The sequence below is a fragment of the Triturus cristatus genome, chromosome 3_1 (genome assembly GCF_964204655.1).
Source record: "Triturus cristatus chromosome 3_1, aTriCri1.1, whole genome shotgun sequence".
NCBI lineage: Eukaryota > Metazoa > Chordata > Amphibia > Caudata > Salamandridae > Triturus > Triturus cristatus.
Genome location: NC_140583.1, coordinates 745978717 through 746005517, shown reverse-complemented (window position 1 = coordinate 746005517; position 26801 = coordinate 745978717). Strand labels below are relative to the sequence as shown.

The 26801-nt window shown below is 45.1% G+C and overlaps 1 protein-coding gene across 1 annotated transcript in view; it reads right to left on the bottom strand.

Moving 5' to 3' along the window:
* Window positions 1-26801, bottom strand: part of LOC146860908 (uncharacterized) — an 850962-nt gene that overhangs the window by 606707 nt on the left and 217454 nt on the right. Inside the window, exon 11 of the mRNA XM_085644903.1 lies at window positions 7186-7296. Within this exon, the coding sequence (XP_085501029.1) occupies window positions 7186-7296 (111 nt within the window). The remainder of the gene's footprint in view (window positions 1-7185; window positions 7297-26801) is intronic.

Genomic DNA, 26801 nt, shown 5'->3' with positions numbered 1-26801 from the left:
TGCTGGCCCTGTTGAGTATGCCGCCTCTGGGTCTAAGGCTGACACTTCACCCCATCAGCCTGACAAAGCCAATTGGAGGACGGAGAAATACTAGAGTTTCCCCACATGTAATCTGCTAACAGCAGCTTGAATGTTTGTGATTATCTTGGCAAACGTTCCAAGTTTAGGCCAAACTGACAGCAAGACAACATCCAGCTCATAAACATGGCCACATACTGGTTTCATACTAACCTTATTTGCAAGAACAGGTTGTTTAATCAGATCCTGTTTGCACAAAGAGTGGAATGGTTAGGTCCATTGGCCAAAGAGTTCCCTGGGGATTGTATTATTGTTAATTTCAAAAGCCCAGTTACTGTGACCAATATTCTCGACCCCCTGGCTGTTCCTGGGATTAGGGTTATGCCATTGGGTTGTATTTACCAACCTAATAGGCTTAAATCATCGGTACCCTTGTATAGCCACCGTGTGGCAAAACTCCCCCAGGACTACCACAGCTGTGCTTTACCTCTCACCAACAGGTTTTTAGTACTTTCTGACTTCTCTAGTATCAACTGACCTGCGAAGTGTCGGAATCATGATGCCCAGCATGGTGGCCTCTCTTGCAATTCCTGTGTGTCTGTTAGCTCCTTTCAAGAACAAAATAACATATCTAGGCAGTAAACATAGATTATAAAGTTACGAAGCAATATCAAAATTCTAATTTGATTGAGACAGTGTACTCACACTACAGTCAAAATAATTGTAAATCATTTTATTTATATTGCATAAAACATCAGACAATATGTACAAAGAAGCAACCAGAATAACAATCACATAAAATAGACATTACTGGCACAAAACAGTGTTTCCAACAAAATACATAATGACAGAAAAATAAGTGATACATATACTGGCTTATGAAGGAAAAAAAGGGGGGAAGGTGGTAATTTCAGTAGAGAGCTGTCCCAAAACACGCGTAGAAAATTACAGCTCTCTACTGAAATTACCACCTTCCCCCCTTTTTTTGCTTCATAAGCCAGTATATGTATCACTTTTTTTCTGTCATTATGTATTTTGTTGGAAACACTGTTTTGTGCCAGTAATATCTATTTTGTGTGGTTGTTATTCTGGTTGCTTCTTTGTACATATTGTCTGATGTTTTATGCAATATAAATAAAATGATTTAAAATTATTTTGACTATAGTGAGAGTACACTGTCTCAATCAAATTAGAATTTTGATATTGCTTCGTAACTTTATAATCTATGTTTACTGCCTAGATATGTTATTTTGTTCTTGAACTATTTCCCCGTTCTAGGAGTACCTATTATTTACGGGGGGCCCTTATTTATACTCTGTTAGATCCTTTGACACGAGTAACTGTCCTGAATCTGTTGTGCTGAAGAGGTCCTTGTTTTTTGCTATTCCTAACCCCTTAGGTAAAGTAAACATTTTGAGCTAGAATAACGCCGGCATTCAAGCGAAACTAGCCATGAACAATTAGGTGGGATTCATCCAGACTTACAATATTGTTCTCTTACAGCCGATTTGTGCAATATCCAGTGTTTTTTGTATTTGTTTTCCTGTTTTTTTTCTGTTGCTGCTACCCCTGGTGACTCTGGTTGTGCCAAAGCTGGCCTATCTGCCTGGTATAAGACAAGCCTTCATTGCCTACTTTTTCCAATCCCCTGTGAGTGTAGTCTGATTCAAGCCATGGTTATAGAACATTTGATACCCAAGCGATAGGGGGATCTCACGACAGAGCTAAAGGTGGTCTCTGTATATATGTAAGCAACAAGCTAAATTTTGTTAGAAGTGTCTCTCAATGGCGTCCCCCTATTACCAATTTTTAACCTTGTATTCATCTGCTTCCAACTCAAAACCTCTGGTTAATTTTTATAATAATATTTTTCCTGATAGTATTTCCAAGGTGGTCCACACACTCTGCAATGCGTAATGTAAAGGGCCTTGAAAATATGCTCATTGTATGTGGGGATTTTAACTGTGCCTTGTGCCCCTTTGAGGACGAAAGGATATGTGTCTTAATGAGTTAGAAGGCACACATAATACACACTTTTGCCAGCAGGGTACAGGTGATCTTTTTAACGAACTAGTTTCCAACCTAGACCTAGGCTTTGCCAATGATCTATGTACAAGATCTGTCCCAATGCCGCAGACCTACAATGGTGTGGGCCATTGCTCCACAATAGACTATATCTTGTTGTCGAACAGTTTTGCCCCTAGATTGCTTACTTTTAAAGTTGATACAATTTCTCTGAGTGATCACTTCCCTCTATGTATCAAGTTGACTCTTGTTGTGACTGGCCAGGGAAGAAAGAACCAGGAAATAGATGATGCCCTGGTACACTTAAAACTAGATAAAACAAATGGTTATACACTCCGTTGGAACATGATGGATCCCGAGGTAGTTAATAAAACAATAATCACAAGGTGTAGTAAGGACATTGACATCTGTCTGAATGAATTATCATCCCCTGACACTATACTGTCTTAATTTCAAAACTTGGCAACTGTGGTTCAGGATAGAATGTTCAAACGTGGAGGTAAAAAGCCTGCCATCCAGCGATGGTTTGATTTAAATTGCTCATGGGCACATTCCCATCTGAAACAAGAACTGTACAATGTACCAAGGAACATCATTAATATCAGACAGACAAGGAAGAACTACAGACTGGCTCTCCAAGAAAGGATTAATTCTCTCAGAAAAGAGGCATGGGAGAAGCTTTCCGAAGCCGCACACTCAAAAGATTGTGCTGCATTTTGAAAGCGATTAAAACACCGTTGTTGACCCCGGTTGGGGGCCCAACTATTGAAGTAGCTATCTCAGAGGGTCAATGGATTGATCATTTTTCCAAAATATACAACGGGGCAAGTACTGGTATTGGTCAAGTTAGTGAAAATTCAGGACTGATTATCCAGTTTTCTAATCTAGATTTCCATATCGACAAAGTGAGTAGGGCTCTTTCCGCAAGTGCAGGTGGGAAGGACTCCGGGCCAGATGGGATTCCTGTGGACCTGTATAAGTCCAACGTCACTTTATGGGTTCCAATAATCACTCAAATAATCAACGCCAGTTGTAAGGCCGCTTTTCCACCAACTTGGGTGGAATCCACTATTGTCCCAATATTTAAAAAGGGTGATCAACAGGATCCACTCTGTTATAGGCCTATTTATTTATTGGACTCTATGGCCAAGGTTGTGGAACGTATCATCTTAGAGCGCCTGCAGCTCTGGGCTGAGGAAAACAGAATTTTATCAGATCTTCAATATGGTTTCCGAGAAGGCCTAGGGACCGTGGAACAGAGCCCAAACCTAGTGATATTGATGGGAAAGTATACTAGGGCTAGAAAGGGCAATCTATTTAGCCTTTGTAGATCTCTAGGCAGCTTTTGACTGCGTAAGGCACTCAAAGCTCTGGGAGATCATGTCACAGCTGGGGGTCGATAGAAATATTATTAACTTTTTCACCTCCTTTATAATGGAGCCAAATCAAGCGTGTGATTTGGATTGGGAGGAGAACGTACTGCTGCTTTCCCGATAGGTAGGGGAGTTAGGCAAGGCTGTGTCCTGGCCCCCTTTCTCTTCAACGTTTATATCAACGGGTTAGGGCAGGCTCTCCTCAAAGATGTCAATGACTTTCCACAGATAGGCATTCGTCCAATCCCAGCATTGTTATACGTGGACAATGCCGTGATCTTGTCACGTACTTAGATTGGCCTGCAGAAGACTTTAAATAATTTCTACAATTTTATGAAGGATCTTGACCTCAAAATTAATATCTTCAAAAACATTTATAATGAGATGTGGTCATGGTATTAAATAGCGTAGGGATATCTTTGTGGAGGGAAATCGGATCACTGCCACCAAGAGCTTCTCTTATCTAGGTATCCTATTTAGTAATAACTATACCTGGGCTAAGGCTGTTGAAGCAAAGAAGCTGGCACTAGTTAGAACTACGTCCGCTCTAGCCAGCTTTGCAAAACAATTGGGTTGTAAACCACCTCTAGAGCTTTTACAAATATATAAAGCTAAGTGTGTACCAACTGCCACCTATGGGGGCGGGTATTTGGGGCTTTGTGAACACTAACCCGATTCAATTAGTTGAAAACAATTTTTTAAAGTACGTTTTATCGGTTCCCTCTAGTACCCCCACTTATGTTTCACATGCTGAACTGGGTCTTCCACACATATCAGACCTCAAAAAGTATCAAGGCTTTCGTCAGGACCTAAAAGTTATTGCTGCTGCCAAAGAGAAAGAAAAAGTGTGTGTTAGGATATCAAACCAGTAATCCTTTCTTTTCTTTCTTTGGGATTTTACTGGTTGTACCTAAAATTCATAGACAAGCGGTCACACCTCAACCTGGCGGCAGCTCAGGGAAGAGGGCCCGCTCTGTCCGCCGGTACCCCGTCATGGTACTATGAACTCTGGTTGCAGGTCCTGACGAAAGAATTGATATTTTTTGTAGATCGACCAGGCTGAAACATGTAGACCTTCTTTAAAACCAAGCAGTTTAAATCCAGGCTGTTTTTTTGCACTGCTTTTTAATCCTGTAAGCGGAAGCAAGTTATTAGAATTGTTTTTGTTCCTACTAAGCAGTTTTAACTTCGTCACCTCACTTGTTACATTTTGTTTCACGCTGCGTCTTCACTACACCATTACTCATCTGTGGGATTTAGTATCCTTGTTAGTGCAGAAACATCTCAAAAACATCCCTGAGCTCTTTCCTCTCAGAGAGAAAGTTGTAGCCCTTAGGGACACTAGGTCTTCCCACTAAGAGGAGATATGATGAAGCATGCCACCTATGGTGGGTGAGGGTAATCGTCCTGAAAGTGATCTATCCCAAGTGGAGATTGCGTGAGACACCAGTCTGTCACCTCACAGGTATTTGTGTGCGCTAGTATAGACCCAAGGATTTGTTTGTACTAAGTTGGGCTCCATCTACCTGGCCTTTATGGGTCTCTCCTGTGTCTTCACCTGCATGGTAAGATCTAAGCTCTGGGATATTTTTTTGGGTCTGGGGGTGAATTACAGTATTGTCACCTTTTTTAGAGCCCTCCATTGTGACATGGAAGCTTTTGTAAGATACAGCCTCAATGGCAAATGCACTGATGCTTTCATCGTTTCTTGGGTGTGCTCGTCCCGGTACTCTTCCTATTATATATAAATGGGTTTGACACCAAACTGACTTAACAGGAGCAGGGGCATGCCCAGGGTTAAGAACATGGCGGTCCCTATCGTACTGTATGCCCATGATGCTTATGGCAAGTAATCCGAATGGAATAAATATTCTGTTAGACATCTTTGCTGATTTTATGTCCAAATTAAATCTTGAAACTAACTCCTCCAAGACCTTTGTCATGACTTGCAGCCCTTCACATCTCAAGTGCCCAGCCTGGCCCTACAGGGGAAAAACATGTCCAGAATGCATGAGTTCCCTTACCTAGGCGTCATATTTGACGCCAATGGCTGCTGGGGTCCATGTCTATCCAAGCAGATATTGAGGGTTTCCAATTCTGTCGTTTTTTTTATTTAATTTGGCTTTCTCTAGCAACAGCACACCATTTGGCCCCTTGTTAGACATTTACAATAGAAAGTGCCTCTCTGTTATGATTTATGGGTCTGAGGTATGGGGCTAAAAGGATGTATGATCACTGCATCTGGAGGAGAACAGGGTGTGCAGACAACCTTTGGTCCTGCCAGCAAGTTCTCCAACTTTTGCAATTCATGAGAAGGTCGGTCTTGCTTACGTGGAGGACTCTATTAATTTGGCCACATTGTTATTATGGTGTTCAGTTTGGAGGAACCCGCAAGCGGCTCTAAATAGGGATATCATCAAAGACTGCCTGTCCTGTGATCATGAGCATCGAATTCCTTGGCTCTAATATATTCAATCTGTGGCCAATAAATTGGTCAGACCCTCACTTTTCTCAAACCCTCAAAATCAAACATTTAAGGACAAATGTTGTCTTAAAGTGAACTTCTTTGCCCTCAGGAGGGAGGAGAGGGAGGCCACAGAATTTAGCCAAGGGTATAAAACATGAGCATCTCAATATCTGCATGACCGCAGGAGCTGAATCCTATTTGGGCATGGTTACCAACAGTTGGTACTGGTCCCTTCCCGTCAAAATTAGATTTGATACTATAAATTGTAATATGTATTTTCCCTTGGGGCAGTATGATCAGTTGCCAATTTTGATCAGTTCTTGTGATGAATCCTCCACCCACAATTGATTGCACTTCACTTTTTTCTGTAAATTTTATGTAGAATTCACTAAGTGCTTTTTAATTCCTACTTTGAGAAGTTCGGGTTTGTTACCTGCAGACCTGCCCTGCTTTTCCTTCAGCATCTTAGTTCACCCCTTGTTTGATCTTGCATAAGTTCTATTTGAAAATCGTCCCTGTGTCACAGGAAAACGTTGTTTCAACAACGAATCAGGACCGTCTTTAAATATTGTTTGCACAGGGATTCACAGCTTTGCCGATCGCACTAAACATTTTAGAGATTGTTAATGTCACTAATGCCATGTCCTAACTGTAGAAGGATTTTAGAAAATGTTTATGAGTGTTTTTAAAGTATATTGTCTAAATTTTAATCTTGTGATTTACTGAATATTTTATATAGATTCATATGTTTTTCTCTGTGATATATTAGACGTGGTATTTATTATTTGTTTTTAATTGTGTGCTTTTATGGTTTCTTTTTAAAACCTAACAAAGCCTGGTGATTGATTGATTGATTGATTGATTTTCTGAAATATTTGAGCTACCAATGCTTGCTAAATGAGATTACAGATCAGTGAGGGAAAACATTCCCAGTCTTAAATGAGGGATAAAAGGGAAGTATTAGTTTACCTTGGATTTTCAACTATGACATTCTGGTCTTTGCAGAACAACCACCATATTATGAGCTCAACATGCATTGATCTCTAAAGAATTTACTTACCAACTCTAATTTTGGTGCAGTGAGAAGCAACCTTAAGGAACCTTAAGGTTAGGGCTGTTGGACTTAGATCCAGGGTGGCTTTTCGAGACAATAGTTATCATTGAGTTTCAGCATGGATCAGGCACTCCCTGTTCTCTGTTCTGCAGCACAATTTCCATGTAACCATTTATTGTGTGAAGCGTCTTTGAACTTCTTTAGCTGAGAAAAAGTATTGTACCAGCACTACTTCCCCTTTCACTTACAGTATGCCCTCCGGTGAGCTGAAAGTGGATGCTTTTCAGGCAAGTCTCGCTGTCAGTCAGGCCACACTTGCGCAGTTCTCCCAAGATGGTGAATGTGTTGTCTCCACATGTCTAAGAAAAGAGACACAACCAGCTCATTTATATTGCTATTTAAATGAAATTACTAAAGCAAATACTTAAGTGCATTTTGTATATTTAATGCCTTTTCAGTAGATGGACATTCACCCAGGGAATGGGGAATTTCTTTAGGTAAAAATCATGTAATATCTGAAGCTTACACATAATAATAACTAATGAGTCAATGGTGTATAATTAGACTGTGAAAGTTCCTGTTGCAGGTATTTGTTATAACATACATTTTGTGGAGTAAAATGCAAAACCCATTAATTTTATCATTGTGTTTACTGATCTGCTTAAGTCATGAATTTCACTAAAAAGAAGCTCCATAGTTACCATTCAAAAAATACACACATGGGCTTTGGGTCATCCTATAGGACTATTTTCCTCTCACCTCATGCTATTGGCTGTTTGATCATTTATTCCACCCCATATGTAGTGCTTGCATTGCAATACATGAGGGGCTAGTTTACATCTTAAAACTACATTGAATTCTCACACATACATTTTATTTTACCTCGTAGATGCACCGTATATAGAAATAAATCATTTTTGTTTTTGTTTTACATTGCTTCAGTCTTTTTAATGTATGAGTCAGGAATCAAAATCCAAGCAAGACTGTTGGTTTTGCTAAGACTTGTTCATCCTGCAGGCAGCTGCTGGGCTGAGGAGAAGGACTTTCCCTTTTTTGTGCCTGATTCACAAAGGTAACTTACAATTTTATCAAACTGAAGGGTCTGGGAGCTACATACTATTTAGTCATTTACACTTTTGAGTAGGTTTACTACTTCTTGGTTTTTCACAAATTCCGAGTGTAATTCTCTCCAAAATTGTAACATGTGAAAATCCAAAAAGTTATTTGAAAGTATATGGTCCCAGGCCCTTTAATTTGGTGCAGACATTTAAGTTACACTTTCGGAGTAAATTTATACTCAGATTTTGTGAATGGCCAAAAAGTAGCAAACATACTCAAAAGTGTAAATTACTCAAAAGTGTAAATTTCCTTTGTGAATCAGTCCCTTTGTGTACAGGGGTACAATTACTCACTACTTATTCGCTGACTACTTTTTTAAGGGGACATTCATTCTTCATACATTTTAACCCCCTTCACTGTTGTGCTCATCCTAAACCCCGAAATCTTTAACACTGTATGTTCCATTGCTCAACACATTTCCTTTCTTTAATCCTATAGTACCTCTACACTTCTTTCCAAAACAATGTATTCATTTTCATGTCCAAGTTTTCTGCCCTTTCTAAATACTAGATCTACTAAAGGTCATCTTCTACAGGTTTACTTAACAAGTACACCAACCACCTTAACCTTCATCTTAAAGGAAAGCACAGCATTACAAAGACACCTAATTTTATATAAAGCAATCAATAAACTATATGGGAACATGAAATAAAACCCATGACTAAAGAAGCAATTTCCAATAAAAAAATATATAATAAAAACAAAGAGTACAAAATGAACTAATCACTCAAGGTAAGCAGCCAAATTAGCGTTCTACTTCTCAGCAAAGGCCAATAAAAGAAAATAGGATTCAAGCCCTTCCAAATTCGAATACTTTACTCTTCTGTGGTTGGGAATCACCACCCAAAGAATGCACTTCCTCTTGATAAGCCTAGAGTCCCCCACGGTCCAAAGTGTCTGTGTCTAAAATCCAAAGGGCATATTTACAAATAAAGTGGAAAAGAGCTGAGTTAAGCCAAGAAGGCTAACACCACACTCTTTCACTTTAGAAACGCAGGGCTGCTCCGTATTTACAATACGTTTCAGCCTTGTGTTTCTCACTGTGCTGGCGCTAAATTTAGCTGCCTAGTGCCAACACAGGCACCCTTGCACCATAGTGCAAAGGGGCCTGCGTTGTGGGAAATTATTGTATGAGTGGAGGAAGGTATCCTTTTCTGCACATAAACAATCATAAATTGTGATTTGTAACTTCTATATGTGCTGCACAGTGCAGCACACATAGAAATAGCAAAAACAACAAGAAATAAAGCATTTCTCCTCGTTTCACCTGTTCAAGACCAGATTTTCCCTGGTCTTAATTTTGGCACTGCACCATATTTACCCACCCTTGTAAATATGGAGCAGCATCAAAATCAATGAGTGTTGCGACGGAACACCCACCGCGAAACCAATTGCCCAACCTTTTCAAGCTAAGTATAGTGAGAAAGGGTGCCTTATTCATAAGGTGGCGTTAAGCCACATAAAGTGGCTTAAGGCCGCCCTATGAATAAGGTGAAGCCCCTATTGCCACAGGAATGTTGATAAAAGTGACGTTCCTGTGGCGATAGGGGCTTGTAAATATGCCCCCCAAGTTTTCAAAGGACACATGCCTTTCAATCAATGCAAGCCAAGTCAAACACAATAAAAAACTTGTAGAGAAGCCTGTGCAGGGAAAACAAGACTGAGCCAATGTGATTAATTCTCCACCCTCCTGTCACCAATCATGATGCTGAATAAAACTGATTTTAAAGATGCGAGAGAAGATGGAGGAACGCCCATAAGAAAAGCATTACCAAAATCCTGTCTAGAATTTACCACAATCTGGAATACTGAATTAAATACTAAAAAAAAAGAAGATACAGAAAGTTGTATTTCATTAAACAAATTCATTTTGTGCACTTACAGGAATGGCAAATCAATATCACTGTAATATTTGATGAAGGTACTGGCAAATGGTGTGATGTTAATTAACTTATTAAGGAATCCCTCTATTGTTCTTAATGCATGTATTTATGTATTTATGTATGTAGGTATGTAAGTATACAGGTATGTATATGGTGGTAGTAGTAGCAGTAACAGTAGTAGTAGTAAATGTGTTTATTTTGAAAATAAAAACATACATAAAACCATCAGCAAAAAGATCACATAAATCATTACATACCATATAAATAAACAAATGATCTTGAAATGCATATCATAAACATAATGCTACAAAAATGATGCATGCCATAATGATAAAACATCGCCACAACGAACCGCATAAAGACGTTTCTAAAAGTTCTAAATGGAACAAGGCTGGTCTGCGTTGTCTAAACCCCAAAAGAAGCAAATGGGGTATCAAATTTTCACAAGGGCATCACTGCAAAACTCACAAAACAAAATAAAATGCTAAATATTATGTGAGTAAAAGTCATCACAGGGGCAAAGTATAGCATATGTGGTGTTACTGCAGTCTTTAGGAAAAGTTAACATGTTGCTGATTGAGCCCAATTTAAATTTGGACAATAGCCGTTTATCATAGTTAGAAGTAACTTTCACTAGATAGGGCTCAATGCAATCTACAATTTCTGACACGAGATTTCTTAAATTCCTCATGTTCCCTCGTCATTCATTGTATGGAGGGATGTGGTTACTATACCGGCGTCTCCGGTCACGCTGTCCTGGGAAAGTGCTCTGGAAGTAGAGGCACAGAGACTGTTCGATTAATATCTATGCTAGGGTTTTACCAGACCTTGCTTGGATTCAGCCTTCAACTTATTTCGAGCACTGCTAAAATCGAGGCTTAAGGGGACACACATTCCAGCCAAACAACATACTGCATTCTGGGAGTTGCAGTTTTCTATTCTGAACTGCACAAGTGTTTCCGGAGCTATGAGGTGCAGGAGTGCTCCTATTACTGCGAAGGGAGGAACAGAACTATTCAAATGACACTGAATAGTTAACCCAGGTACCCAAGGCATCAGAGGAAGACCAAGCGCTGAAACGCATCATGCCCGAAGGGGGAATAAATAGCCTCAAAATATGCCCCGCTGTGTCCCTCTCATCTTCTTTCAACGGAAGAGGTTTTGTGAGATATTTAGCGTGTAGCAATGAGACGCAAGGGGGACCCTTCCATTCAAGTGTTCTTGCTCTATGGCAAACAACAAGGAAAATGGAGCTGAGGTATCAGATACCAAGAACCGCCACCCGACCCATGAAAGCGGAGGTACTGCTGTCAACCGGCAGTCCATCATTGTATGGAGAGACGTGGTTACTATACCGGCGTCTCCGGTCACGCTGTCCTGGGATAATGCGGATGGAAGTAGGGGCACAGAGACTGTTTGATTAATATCTATGCTGGGGTTTTACCTGACCTTGCTTGGATTCAGCCTTCAATTTATTTCGAGCACTGCTAAAATAGAGGCTTAGGGGACACATATTCCAGCTAAACAACACACTGCATGCTGGGAGCTGCAGTTTTCTATTGAGGTGCAGGTGTGCTCCTATTACTGTGAAGGGAGGAGCAAAACTATTTAAATGACACTGAATAGTTAACCCAGGTACCCGAGGCATCAGAGGAAGGCCAAGCGCCGAAATGAGTAATGCCCGAAGGGAGAATAAACAGCCTCAAAATATGCCCCGCTGTGTCACTCTCATCTTCTTTTAACGGAGGAGGTTTTGCAATATTTAGCGTGTAGCCATGACACGCAGGGGTACCCTTCCATTCAAGTGTTCTTGGCCTATGGCAAACAACAAAGAAAATGGAGCTGAGGTATCAGATAGCAAAAACAGGCCACCCGACCCATGAAAGCGGAGGTACTGCTGTCAAACGGCAGTCCATCATTGTATGGAGAGACATGGTTACTATACCGGCGTCTCCGGTCATGCTGTTCTGGGAAAGTGCGGATGGAAGTAGGGGCACAGAGACTGTTTGATTAATATCTATGCTGGGGTTTTACCTGACCTTGCTTGGATTCAGCCTTCAACTTATTTCGAGCACTGCTAAAATCGAGGCTTAAGGGGACACGCATTCCAACCAAACAACACATTGCATGCTGGGAGTTGCAGTTTTCTATTCTGAACTGCAGAAGTGTTTCCGGAGCTAATGAGGTGCAGGTGTGCTCCGATTACTGCGAAGGGAGGAGCAGAACTATTTAAATGACACTGAATAGTTAACCCAGGTACCTGAGGCAGCAGAGGAAGGCCAAGCGCCAAAACGTGTCATGCCCAAAGGGGGAATCAACAGCCTCAAAATATGCCCGCCGTGTCCCTCTCATCTTCTTTTAACGAAGGCGGTTTTGTGTGACATATATATATATATTGAGAAAACCAAAGGCTACAGGGACGTTATAGTTAGGCTCAGATTTCATTTGTACAAAATCATAGAAATTCAGCAGTTAGAGTTACTTGAGCTAACTTTAACTTACGCCCCACCATGAACTGCGTATGACCTTGCATATTACATCACTCATGACATCGTAACCAACATCCCTGATGACAATCTCAAATGACATCACTGATGACATCCTGTGACTAAGGGCCTCATGTAGGTAAATAAATTTTACCGGTTCTAAAATACCGAGCCGTACCGAATCGGTAAATTAGAACCGGTAAGTTATATGTAGGTAAAAATTCGGTAACAGTTACCGATTCGGTAACAGTCGGTAAATACGAATCGGAATTCACCGATTCGGTAAATACCGAGGTGATAATTACCGAATCGGAAAATACCGAGGTGGTATCTACCGAATCGGAAAATACCGAGGTGGTATCTACCGAATCGGAAAATACCGAATCGGTACGTACGGATTCGGTAAATAACATCACATGACTTGACGAAACAGCTAATCCTGTGCAACGACAGCCCACCCAACCAGGAACTGCCCACACCCAGGCAGGTGTACACAATTAGCCGAGGTGGCCACACCCAGGCAGGTGTACATAATTAGCCGACCCTGGAGAGGCTTGGAGTGCAGAGGAGAGGCAGGGAGCAGTTGCATGTGCGAGCGGGAAACGAACAGCATGTCCAGCCAGAGCACACAGAAAGACGGAGGGGAAAGGAGGAGGAAGCTCAAATTCAGCCCCAAGGAACTCCAGGTGCTGGTGGAGGAGGTGGTGAAGCAGCACCAGAAGCTGTTTGGGAGGCAATCCCTGCAAGTGCCTGAGGCCGAAAAGCGCAACATATGGCTGGCCATCCAGGCGCAGGTCAATGCTGTGGGAGTGACCCACAGGGAAATTGAGGTCCTCAAAAAGCGCTGGTATGACCTGAGGATTGTGACCAAGAGGAAGATGGGCGACATCCAGAAGGAGGCCAGCCAGACCGGAGGTGGAACCAACAGGGCACCTGCCCTCACCGAACTGGAGGAGCTGGTGGCGGCCACACTCGAGCAAGAGAGCGTCGTGGGTCTTGGGGACGCCGACAGCTCTGCCAGAGCCGCAACACACCAAGGTAAGACGAAAGCACAGCAATGTAGCCGCCCCTACCCCTATCCCACATCCCCCATTGTGAAACGAGAATCACACTGCAGTCCACACGTGTCAGTGCAGACAGGCAATGCATTCCGGGAGATGTAGTCAGGGCAACACTAACCATGACGTAAATGTCACAGGGCAACAAGGCATGTCACGCACTCGAGGCACAAGGAGACAGAGGACAGATTGGAATGTGAAATGATTTATTGTGACGCTTGCAATGCAGCCCTTCGGGGACACTGAGCCAATGTTGTTTTTCTGTCCACAGATGTGACATCATGCAGTACAGGGCATGCTGCAGGGGAGACGGCACACCGGCCACAAAAATCACCGCTAGCCAGCACGAGTGCAGACCAGGGAGCAGGCCCACTTGCAGCCGCACCACCTACGCAGCCAGCCTCGCCGCACACAGAGCCAGCATCACCTCACCGAGAGCCAGCATCACCACCACCAGAGCCAGCATCGCCACTCATGTTCGATTCACCGGCCACATCTCCGCTTGCAGGTGTGAGAATGAGGAGGCGTCCAGCAGCCAGGCTACGAGCCTTAGACACCTCGTCAGACGACAGCATGGGCCCAGAAGACCGCACCGGGCCCCAGGAAGGGAGCCATCCCACTGTGCCCCACACCTCACAGGCAGCACAGACGGGAGCAAGAGGGCGCCGCAGGTCGCGTGTCCAGAGTCCACCAGCACCCACTGACGGCCATGGTGTCTTCTTGGGGCTCGAGGGCCAAATGTTGAAGCAACAGCGCCTGCAATCAAAGGCAGTAATGTCAGTCCAGAGGCACATGCGGGTGATGAGGACAAGCTTAGTCAACATGGACACAAACATTGGCGGCATGGCTGCGGGCATTCGGGACATGTCCCAGTCAATCCAGCAGTTGTGCAGCAAATTAGATGCTGACATCGAAGCACGGCGCCGGGAACGCCAGAGAAGGGACACTACCAGCAGGGCACTCAACCGTCTGGCAACTGCGACTTCCCTACTTTGCCGGCGCTCTGTGACGATGCAGGAGGGCCTAACACAGTGCTGCAGCGACCTGTCACGGGGGATGGTGCAGGTGACAAGTGCACTAGGGGTGCTATTGACAAGTCAGGCGTCGACAACTGCTGCAGGGGATGCTGCGGAGAGCATCGACACCAGCAGCAGCATCACACCCCCCGTCCCAGAAGCACGCAGGAGCAGCAGGCGGCTTGGGGTTGGCTCTAGTGAGGATGCACAGGCCGTGCAATCCACCACTGCAGCGCGTATGCGCAAACATTGATGTGGCCCTGCTTATCCACTTGCCATTGGGTGACGTAACCCTGGACATACTCATTGTATAGATGGCATATTGCCAGATTGGCCTGTTCATGTGTTCATGGCGTGGTGCCACATTAAACTACGTCATGACTTCTCACGACTCGCTGTGTCCCCTCACTTACTCAGAAATAGTTGCATGTGATCTCTGCCCGTCTCTCTCTCCCATCGATTGCAGTTGGCACTCTAGCTGCGCTGCCCTCTGGCTGGCCTGACTCATCCTCGTTGTCCTCAAAATATGTTAGTTCCACATCTGTACCTTTTTTCGTGGCAAGGTTGTGCAGCATTGCACAAGTGGCAATTATCTTGCAGCAGGTGATGGGTTTGTACTGGCGTGCGCCTCCGCTCTTGTGGAGGCAGCGGAACCTGCTCTTCAGCAGTCCAAACGTGCGCTCCACCACATTGCGTGTAGATTTGTGGGCCACGTTGTATCGTCTCTCACTCTGGGTTGCTGGGTGTAGGTAGGGAGTGAGGATGAATGACCGGCATGCATATGCACTGTCGCCTGGATGAGTAAAAGGGAACCATCAGTTACATGCCTCTATACACTCTGATTTGCAGGTTTCAAGGGGCGTCACTGTTACTTACCCAGCAGGTATCCCTCTCCGAATTCTCCGGCTCTCAGTCGTGTGTAGATCCCACTATTCTGGAAGATGTAAGAGTCGTGGGTGCTCCCAGGAAACTTTGCAACAATATCTGTGATGATATTCCCTGCATCACAGATCACCTGCACATTGATGGAGTGGGTGGACTTCCTGTTCCTGTAGATGTGCTCTGTGTCAGCTGGAGGACAGATTGGGATGTGTGTACCATCAATACAGCCGATGACATGGGGGAACTGTGCCATGTGATAAAAGTCTGTTTTTGTTTTCTGCAGTGCAGCCTGTGTGTTTGGGAAGCTGATGTAGTGGTGCATTCTCTGCATCATGGCATCCAGGAACTTCCTGAAGAAACGTGACAGGCAACTCTGGGATACCCCACCCACCGCAGCTATCACCACCTGATAACTGCCGGATGCCAACAGATGTAGGCTGCAGAGCACCTGCACATGTGGGGGTATGGCGTGCGCCCTTCTTATTGGCTGGTCCAGGAGTGGGTGAAGGTCCCTGATTAAGTCCATGATGGTTTCGGGGTGTAGCCTGTACCTCTCATGTATCTCTGCATCAGTCAGCTGGAATAGTGTGATGCGCTGTCTGTAGATTTGTTCCTCCCGTCGCCAAACCCTCAGTCCTGCTGCCTGTAGACGTAGGCGCCTTGCAATGACGTACATGGCGGCCATGTTGTCCACGCTGTTGCATTTTGGGATTGCTTATGTGCATTGTTGATGGTTACCACCTGCTTTCCATCCGTGTTAATTACCGACTCTTATTTACCGATTTTCCTGGATTTCTTAATTACCGACTGCTCCTACATGTCATTTTAAATTTTTACCACTTCATATTTACCACTTCATATTTACCGATTCGTTAATAATGTATTCGGTAAATATGAATCGGTATTTTAGAATTCGGTAACTATGAATCGGTATTTACCGCCTCATATTTACCGAAAAGTGGTTTTTGGACTCCTACATCTCACTTGTCTGAATACCGGTCGGTAACGGCATATTTACCGAAAATCGGCCGTTACCGACCGGTATTTGGCTACCTACATGAGGCCCTAAATGTTTCTGAGACTTAAATATATATACTAAGCTACTGAATATGTTAAATTACTTTTCTTTCTTTACTAGTAATTAGTCATACTATTTCTAACATATTTCATCTGAGTGGCTATGTGAGTGGCTGCATAGGTGTGTGAGTGCCTCTATGGATGACTCAGTGGCTGTGTGAGTGACTGTATGGGTGAGGGAGTGGCTGTTTGGGTGAGTGAGTAGCGGTGTGAGTATGTGTATAAGAAAGTGGGTGTCAGTGGCTGTATTGGAGAGTAAATATCTGTGTGAGTGGTTGTAAGAGTAAGTGAGTGTCTCAGTTGGTCTGTGAGTAGCTATGAGAGTGTCTGAGTCGATTTGTGAGTACCTCCATAGGTGTGTGAATCAGTCTGTGAGTGAGTGCATGAGTGTCTGAGTCAGTCTATGAGTGGGTGTGTGAGTCTCTGAGTGGGTCTGTGAGTTGGTGCATGATCATCTGAGTGGGTGTGTGAGTCAGATGATTAGTACCTGGGTGGGTGTCTGAGTAGATGTGTGAGTGTCTGAGTGGGTGCATGAATCTCTGAGTGGGTCTGTGAGTGGGTGCATGCATGTCTGAGTAGGTCTGTGAGTGGGTAAATGAGTCTGAGGGGGTCTGAGAGTGGGGCATGAGTTTCTGAGTGGGTCAGTGAACCTGTGCATTAGTCTCTGACTGGGTCAATGAGTTGGTGAATGAGTGTCTTTGAAGGTCTATGATTGTATGGATGAGTCTCTGAGTAGGTGAGTGAGTGGATGCATGAGTGTCTCAGAGGGTCTGTGAGTGGTTGTATGAGACTCAGAGTGGGTCTGTGTGTTGGTGAGTGAATGAGTGGGCCCGTCAATAGCTGTGTTGCTCTCTGAGTGGATCTGTGAGTGGGTACACATGTCTCTGAGTGGGTCTGTGAATAGGAAAATGAGTGTCTGAGTGGGTCTGTGAGTGGGTGGATGAGTGTCTGAGTAGATCTGTGAGAGCGTACAATAGTCTGAGTGGGTCTGTATGTGGGTGTGTAAGTGTCTGAGTAGATCTGTGAGTGAGTTTGTGAGTGTCTTAGTGGGTCTTTCAGTGGTATGTAAGTCTCTTAGTCGGTCTGTGAGTAGACACATGAGTGTGTGAGTGAGTCTCTGAGTAGGTATGTGTGTGTGTGAGTCAGTGGGTTTATGAGTGGGTATATGAGTGCTTCAATGAATCGGTGATTGAGTGCCTGAGTATCTGAGTGTGTCTGTCAGTGGGTGTATGAGTCTTTGATTGGGTCTGTCGGTGGGCCTGTTATGTGGGTGATTGAGTCTGTTTGCGAGTAGGAACATCAGGGTATGAGTTGGTTTATCAGTGGGTGCATGGTTAAAAAAAAGTAGGGGGGCACATGCGAGAAGGCCCTCATGCCAGCTCCTCCTGTGATAGTCCTCCTGTCCAGCTTGCCTGCAGTCTGCTTCCTTTGCTGCCTGTAGTTTTGTGCCTCCTCCGCTCATTTTCTGATAATTTCTCTGCCTCTTCTCACTTCTGCCCTCTATTTTGCCTCTTTTTGCTCATTTTGCCTGGTATTTTGCCTCTTTCTGCTCACTTCTGACCATTATTCTGCCTCTTGCTGCTTGTTTCCGACCTGTATTTTTCCTCCTGCTACACCGTTCTGACCTGTATTTTGCCTCTTTCTGCTCATTCTGCCTGTTATTTTGCATCTTTCTACTTGCTCCTGACTATTATTTTGTCTCTTTCTGCTCATTTCTGACCTTTATTCTGCCTATTGCTGCTCATTTCTCACCTTTATTTTGCCTCTTGCTGCTCGCTTCTCACCTTTATTTTGCCTCTTTCTGCCCATTTCGTGTCTCTTTCTGCTCCTTTCTGACCTTTATCCTGCCTCTTTCTGCACTGCTCTCACCTGTATTTTTCCTTTCTGCTCGTTTCTCACCTATATTTTTCCTCTTTCTGCTTGTTGCTGACCTTTATTTAGCCACTTTGTGCTCATTTATCACCTTTATTTTGCCTCTTGGTGCTGGTTTCTGACCCCTATTTTGCCTCATTCTGCTCACTTTTATTTTGCCTTATCTGCTCGTTGCTGAACTTTATTTTGCCTCTTTCTGCTCATTTCTCACCATTATTTTGCCTCTTTTTGTTAATTTATTACCTTTATTCTGCCTCCTTATGCTTGCTTATGACATTTATTCTGCCTCTTTCTGCTCCATTCTGACCTTTATTCTGCCTCTTACTGCTCGTTTCTCACATTCATCTTGCCTCTTTCTACTGATCATTATTTTGTCTCCTGCTGCTAGTTTCACACCTTTATTTTGCCTCTTTTTGCACTTTTCTCACCCGTATTTTTTCTCTTTCTGCTCGTTTCTCACCTGTATTTTTCCTCTTTCTGCTTACTGCTGACCTTTATTTTGCCTCTTTGTGCTCATTTCTCATCTTTATTTTGCCTTTGGGGCTGGTTTCCGACCTCCAGTTTGCCTCTTTCTGCTTATTTCGCACCTTTATTTTGCCTCTTTCTGCTCGTTGCTGACCTTTATTTTGCCCCTTTCTGCTCCTTTCAGACCGTTATTTTGCCTCTTTTTGCTCATTTTTTACCTTTATTCTGCCTCTTTATGCTTGCTTTTGACCTTTATTCTGCCTCTTTATGCTCCCTTCTGAACTTTATTCTGCCTCTTACTGCTTGTTTCTCACTTTTATCTTGCCTCTTTCTGCTGATCAATATTTTGTCTCCTGCTGCTTGTTTCACACCTTCATTTTGCCTCTTTCTGCTTGTTGCTGACCTTTATTCTGTCTCTGCACTTTTCCTAGAACCTCCACCCTCTTACCTGCTATAGGATGTCTCCAGATTCCCCAGGCATCCTTACGGCAAAGTACAGCTTCTTCAGCCCTAGCCCACATGGTGACGTCCTCAGCCCATTCTTCCACTATAGGTCCAGTTTTGCACTTTCACACTATTGCAATACTGCGCCTTGGCTAATGTGAGGGCTAAATCCAGAAATTTTGTGGCGACTTTGCACGCTTTCATTCTGGGAATTAGGCATGCTTTCACTGTGCAGGGAAGGGTGTGTCCCAGTGCAGAGTGGACGCAATGCAACACTGCAGTACAGTAAGACCCAAGTATCGGACATCCCCACATCATGTGATTAAGATCTGTGTCAAATAGAATCTCGGGCACTTCCAGGATTTGGTTGGTCATGTGGAGGAGATTGAATTGTAGATATTTGAGTTTCGTGCTGCAGAAGACTGTCTTGGGATTAGCTAGCATCTTGTCCCATTCCTCATCAGGGACAACACGGCCCAAAATGCCATCCCATCTAGTATTAAGTGCCACTAATGGTTTCTGTCCCATAGTGAACAATGACTGATAAAACCAGGAAACCAGACACCATGCCGAGCCCAGAGAGAGAAGCTGCTGAAGCACAGCATGTTGAGGAGGCTCCACTCCTCCCCTGTCCCAGAAGTCCCTCAAATGACTGCACCAATGCCTCAAAAGTCAGAAACTGTCCGCAGAGTAGTGCATATTGTTCTATCAACTCCTCCAGAGGTTTAAGAACACCCATATCTAAGCAGTCACCCACCTTTTCCACTACGGTCCTCAGTCCAAACCTGAAGCTGATCCACTGTGAATCAGATATTCAGAGTGCAGTGAGGCAGACCCACCACGGGCAGGGCTGGTGCATACAGTGGTGGCCTCTGGTCTTAAAAATATATAAAATGATTCAAAATAAGTTGAAAAAGAAAATGACAACAAGGGAGCCAGGAGCGGGAAGAAGAGAGTGCCCATGGGTGCGGTGGGGCGTTGTCACAAAAAGCACGAAAGAGAGCCCTCAACATATAAACTTCAATGCAGTATTCAATGTAGACTTAAAAAAGACAGAGTCCCAGGAGGTCAACAGAAGGATACAATTCTTCAACTGATAATACTGTGAGGCCAAAATGCTGTTGGGCAGGACAATCAAAAGAATAGAGACCACTGAACTAAAAGCAACCACTTAAGATAGACAGCAGTTACAATCAAGGGGCTCACCCAAAGCACACTCTCGGCGACGGCCTTCATTCCCTCGTGGAGGTTGGTTTTGGCGTTGTGCGAGTGAGGGAGAGGATGAGCTGAGTGTCGTCGGTGTAGGAGATGATGTTGAGGTCGTGCTGGCAGGCCAATTGTGCGAGGGGGTCATGTAGACGTTGAACAGGGTCGGACTGAGGGATGAGCCCTGGGGTACGCTGCAGATGATGTCGGTGGCTTCAGATCGGAAGGGTGGGAGGCGGACTCTCTGGGTTCTGCCGGAGAGGAAGGACGTGGTCCAGTCCAGGGCCTTCTCTCGGATTCCGGCTTCTTGGAGGCATGTCTTTAGTGTGCGGTGGCAGACCGTGTCGAAGGCGGCTGACAGGTCCAGGAGGATGAGGGCTGATGTCTCGCCGTTGTCAAGTTGGCGCCTGATGTCGTCTGTGGCGGCGATGAGGGCTGTCTCGGTGCTGTGGTTTCGTCTGAATCCAGACTGGGACGGGTCTAAGATGTTGTTGTCCTCGAGGTGGCGGGTCAGTTGCATGTTGGTGATTTTCTCGATGACCTTCGCCGGGAATGGGTGCAGGGAGATGGGCCGGAAGTTCTTGAGGTCCTTGGGGTCCACCTCAGGCTTCTTGAGGAGGGCGTTGATTTCGGCATGCTTCCAGCTTTCTGGGAATGTCGCTGTTTCGAAGGAGATGTTGATGAACTTCCGTAGTTGGGGTGCGATGGTTGCGTCCGCTTTGTTGAATACGTGGTGTGGACAGGGGTCCGATGGTGATCCTGAGTGGATGGAGTTCATGGCCGTGCGCGTCTCGTCATCATTGACGTTGGACCAGAAGGTCAGGTGGTTGGTGCTGGTGGTGTTCGAGGGGGTGTTGGAGTCTGGCATTGTCGGGGCAGTCGTGGTGTTGAAGCTGTCGCGGATGTCGGCTATCTTGCGGTGGAAGAAGGTGGCCAGTGAGTCGCACAGATCTTGTGAGGGCGGGATGTCGTTGGTGTTGGTGCTGGGGTTGGAGAGTTCATTCACTATGTTGAATAGCTCTTTGCTGTCGTGTGCGGGCTTTGAAGGAGGATCTCTTGGCTGTTCTGATGAGGTGGTGATGTCTGCGGATGGCATCCTTGTGGGCTGCGTGACTGTCCAGTTCGTGGAGCCATTTCTTCTCCAGTTTCCGGCATGTGCGTTTGGAGGTCTGGAGCTCCTCGGTGAACCATGTGGCTTTCTTGCTGGTGTGGTTGTTGGAGGGTTTCTTGAGCAGGGCGAGGGTGTTGGAGCAGTCATCGATCCACTGTCTGAGGTTGCTGGCAGCGGCGTCTGGGTCGGTGGGGTTGGTGGGAGGGTTCTGGGCGAGGGTGGAGGTCAGCTGGTCTTCGGTGACTTTGCTCCAGCAGTGGTGGGGCAGCTGTTGGGTGCGGTGGTGTGTTGTTGGTTTCTGGAAGGTGAAATGGATGCAGCGGTGGTCGGTCCAGTGGAGTTCGGTGGTGTGGTTGAAGGCGACGTGGGTGCTTGTGGCGAAGACGGGGTCAAGCGTGTGGCCGGCGGCTTGGGTGGGTGCGGTGACGAGTTGTCTGAGGCCGAGGTTGGTGAGGTTGTCGATGAGGGTGGCGGAGTTGGCGTTGTTGTTGTTCTCGAGGTGGAAGTTCAGGTCCCCGAGGAGGATGTAGTCCGTGGAGGGGAGTGCGTAGGTGCTGGCGAGGTCGGTGATGGAGTCGCAGAACTGAGCTCGGGGTCCTGGGGTCTGTAGACGAGTGTTCCTCTGAGGGTGGTGTTGGGGTCAATGTGGATCCGGAAGTGCAGGTGTTCAGTGGTGTTGAGGGTGTCATCTGCGTGGGTGTAGCACTGGAGGGTGGACTTGTGGACGATGGCTAGACCTCCTCCAATTCCGTTGGCGTGATCCCTGCGGGTGATCTTGTAGCTGTCCGGAATGGCTATGGCGATGTCGGGTGCTGAGGAGTCGTTCCACCAAGTCTCGTCTGGGGCGGAGGTGTCGAGCAGGTCTCAGAGCTGGACGGCGTGTTTGCGTGCGGAGCGGGTGTTGAGGAGGATGCAGCGAAGGTGGTTGGGTCTGGTACTTGGAGGTTTGGTGGTTCTGTTGCAGAAGAAGTTGCAGGTGCGGCAAGAGAAAGGTCCGTGGGTATGCTTCGGGCGGCCTGGGAGCAGCGGTTGTCACGGCTGGTGTTGAGTGCGAGGAGAGTGCTGGCATCATTTCGGAGTCTGGTATCGTGGTGTGCGCGGGGTCCAGGGGTTCTAGTGCTGGGCGCCATCCAGGCGCGGACGGGCGCAGACGGGCTTGCCTCTGGCGCTCTAGCGGCCACCATTTAAGGCGGGGAGGGAGGGAGGAGCAGCTGGGAGGCGGGATCGGGGCGGCGAGGGGGCAGGACCGCAGGGGAGCAGCGGCGGGGAATGGGCTGAGGGGAAGCTGAAGAGAAGAGGCGGAGGGGGGAACGAGCTGTAAGCGAAGGCAACAGTACAGTACAGAATCACAAGAAGAAAAACACGCACTGAATCAAAGGGGCAACAGTACAGTACAGAATCACAAGGCAGGCACTAAATCAGATGGGGCACAACAGACAGCAGTATAGAACTCACGGAGGAGGAGCAGCGGCAGCGAGGGAGGCGCTGGCACACAGGTGGAGCTGTGTGGCAGCAGGGGAGCGACCTGGCCTGCAAGCAGGGTCAGGGGTCAATTTTGTTCTTAAAATCTGTAGATTATGCAGGAGATGATCGATTATGTGACAAATGTGTCAAATGAATAATTCTGCCGAAATTGCCGCTGCTGCACAATCGCATAATGCCAGTGGCCCTGCCAAACATGCAGCATCAGACTGGGAAAGAAAATAGGCCCAATACCAAAATAAAAGGGGCCCCCATTAGTGAGTTAATTAGCTAGAAAAGTTTTCCATGTTCACAAACTGGGGCAGTTTTAACTTGTAAAGATATGCTGTGTTAGTTTTTTGTAAGGTATGGAAGACTGCACTGATTTGAGTTTGGCGCAGGCAATGTTTGCCCTGTATATTTCATTTAAGTAGTTTGTATTCTTGTCATGACTGGCTCTGCCACTGAACAGTGAAAATATCCAGATAACTCTGGTGATTAATGATCCTGCTGGAGAGCAATCCTTTGTCTTTTGGCTGTTTTGAAATGCAGATAAACTGTATTTCATGTGGATAGCTCAGTGGGTTACTGCTTTTGTTACAGAGACCCTTTTGTTAATTTCAGTTCATAAATTACAATCCTAACATGGGACAGTGACCTATGAACTGTCATCAAAGAGCTGCATACAAACCTGAATGGTATAATTGAATCTTTTTTTGTGTGTGTGTTGCGATATAATATTCTAATGTTGCTATAAAGAGTTTGTTTGGGCAGATACACATTTTAATCAGTGAAGCGAACCCCCCACCCCCCCCCACCACTGGGGTATGCTTTAAATCCTGTGTTTGTGCTTCTCCAGACCAAACCCTCTTATAACATACTGCCCACCAGTACGGATGACATGTGATTCCTACACCTTGTAATCCTCATTGGCTTATGTGACATTCCCTATAGGTTGATTTACATACTTGTATGATTCCTTGTCTCTGCATAATGTGTGCATGATGTAAAGTACAGTGACACCCTCCACTATGAGGAGCTCTATACAGCAAATGAAATGCATATGAGAGAGGGACTATGGAGAGATGAAGGGCACTGTGGGAGCATGGCAGTGAGGGTCTCAGAGGAGGAGGTCAATGGGGGAGAGTCTACAGAGAGATGAAGGACACTGGTGGAAGGTGGTAGTGAAGGAATCCGAGGAGGAGGTCAAGGGGGAAAAGGCTATGGAGCGATGAGGGGCACTGGTGTGGTGTGGCAATGGGAGAATCCAAGGAGGTGGTCATGGGGTGATGGGAGCTACGGAGAGATGAGGGGCACTGGTGAAGGTGGTACTGAGGAAATCCGAGGAGAAGGTCATGGTGGAGGGGCTATGAAGCGATGAGGGGCACTGGTGGCGGGTGGCAACGGGGGAATCTGAGGAGGTGGTCATGGGGTGGAGGGGGAGCTACAGAGAGGGGCACTGGTGGAGGATGGTTGTGAGGGAGTCTGAGGAGGAGGTCATTAAGGGGAGAGGCTGTGGAGGGATGAAGGGCACAGTTGGAGGGTGGTAGTAAAGGTATCTACAGAGAAAGAGGTCAGTGGTGGGGCACCGATAAAGACTTTCACACCAGCGCTAAAGCCTGCCCTGTCATGGCCTTTTGTGTATTTGTTTATTTAATTAGCAGTCGGGTCATTAGGGCCACTGTGGGACATATTTAAAAGTGTGTGCTAATTATATTTACTGTTATATTCAATGTTTTAAGTTTGAGGGTGATTTTACTAATGTTTGTTACCAGGAATTATGAAAATGGAGCTGGGTGGTGGCTGATATGGGGCTGGGGCCCAAGGTCAGCTGTGAGATAAGGTGCACGGGAGATGGATAGTAGAAAATTGATAAAAATTGATTGTTATTGCCCTTCCATTTCGGGTGCTTTGCAGAAGTAAGAGTTTCCCATTCTCAAATGGATGTTACTTCTGATATTTCTGTTTCCCTCTTCTTCATTCTTTTGCTTGTGAGAAAGTGCCACTCATATTTGTGGAAATGTCACTCATAATTACACTGAACTTATGAAAATGCCACAAATAGCCAATTTGAAACCATGGCAAGTAAGAGACACAAAGTATCAAATTCAAAAGCAAGCAATACTATTTTTATTTGATTGGCGGTTTATACATCCTTTGCCTGGTCCAAAAATATGTTCATGTTCTTAATTTAGTTTAAACAGAAGTGGAACATGAACCATTTACCCGGGTTCTTCAGAATGCTGCTGCCCTTTCCTCTATTTTCCCATTGCTGACTGTAGCACTCACAGGAGACAACTCTTATCCCGCGACGGAGGGACATACCACATCTAAGCACTTTTATATCCATTCTGATATGTGTCATATATTGATAAATCCTAACTACAACTGACATTGTTTAACTGCATCGATATAGATTTCATTTATTTATGCACAAGTTGAGGGATTTTGCTATTTCATGCAGACTAAAGAAAAAAAGAGAATATTACTCACTGTGCACCGTTGTCCTATGGCAAAATACTGTCACTAATATACTGAAGGTAATATTTTGCATATTGGGTTTCCACAGTCAAATACAGAGACTGGGATACTAGAGGTCATTCTTGGTAGTTGGTATACTGAGAGGTGTGTCCAGAGCTGCCTGCTTTGGAACTGGGAAACCAGGTTTGAGTCCTGCCCATGGTCAAATTACTAAATTTCCCTGTGCCTATAAAAATATTAGTCTGGCTTTGTGTAATATAATCTGGTGCTCATGTAAAACACTCCAGTGCCATTGGACTGCTATAAAAACTGCAAACACATACTCATGGCAAAAAACTGGCCCTGACATACTGAGGTAATTTTTGGCGTAAGAATCATCCTTGGTATGCAGGCAACATTAACAGCAAATGTTTGATGCTGGCATATTGTATGTAATTTTTGGCATATGGTGGCATCAATGGCATTTGGGATAATCCATGGAGAAATGCTGGCCCAAGCGAATTAGAGACAATTTTCGACTTATGGGGTACCCATAGCACTTTTTAAAAGAAATGTGGTCATCACTTTTCTACAGCCCAGAACTGACATAAACACCTGAATGCAAGCACTTAAGATGCCAGGCATGATGCCTGGTCGACTGACTACAAGCAAAGGCAAATTCTGGCTGTGACAAGAAATGGCCAATACTTTCTTAAATAGTCACCGCAAATGTGCATGGATGGGTGCTGAGGAGGAAGATGCGTTCAATGGAACACTGAAGAAATGCAAGGAGCCAACACACGGAGCTGGAACCCCGGACATATAACAACCAGGCCTGAGCAAACAATGAGCATGGTTGGTAATCTTTCCAATCAGGAGCTGACAAGAGACAAACTGGCAGTTCTGAATAAAAGACTGGGTTTGTCCCCACCATAGATTTGAACAAATTCAAGATTAGATGTGAACAGGCGGAATTTTTTTTAGAAAAATCAGCATAAAAGTCTTCATCTAAGACAACCCCACGGTGGAAACAGTTTCTGGTCATACCAACTTGAAGAAAAAATCCACATTCAACCCCTCACCCAGAACAATACCCCCTTAAGTATTGGCCTTTGAAGAAGCAGTCATAAAGTACATAGATGCACATAAGCCCAACAAAACCATATACCAAAACCAATGAGAAACAAGACCGGAGCACTGGACGCCCTCAGTAAGAAGAAAAATGTAGTGATAAAACCAGCAGAAAAGGGCGGTGCAGTTGTCATACAGAACAAAGAAGACTGCAGACAAGCACATCTAACCCCACTACAAGACAATAGGAACT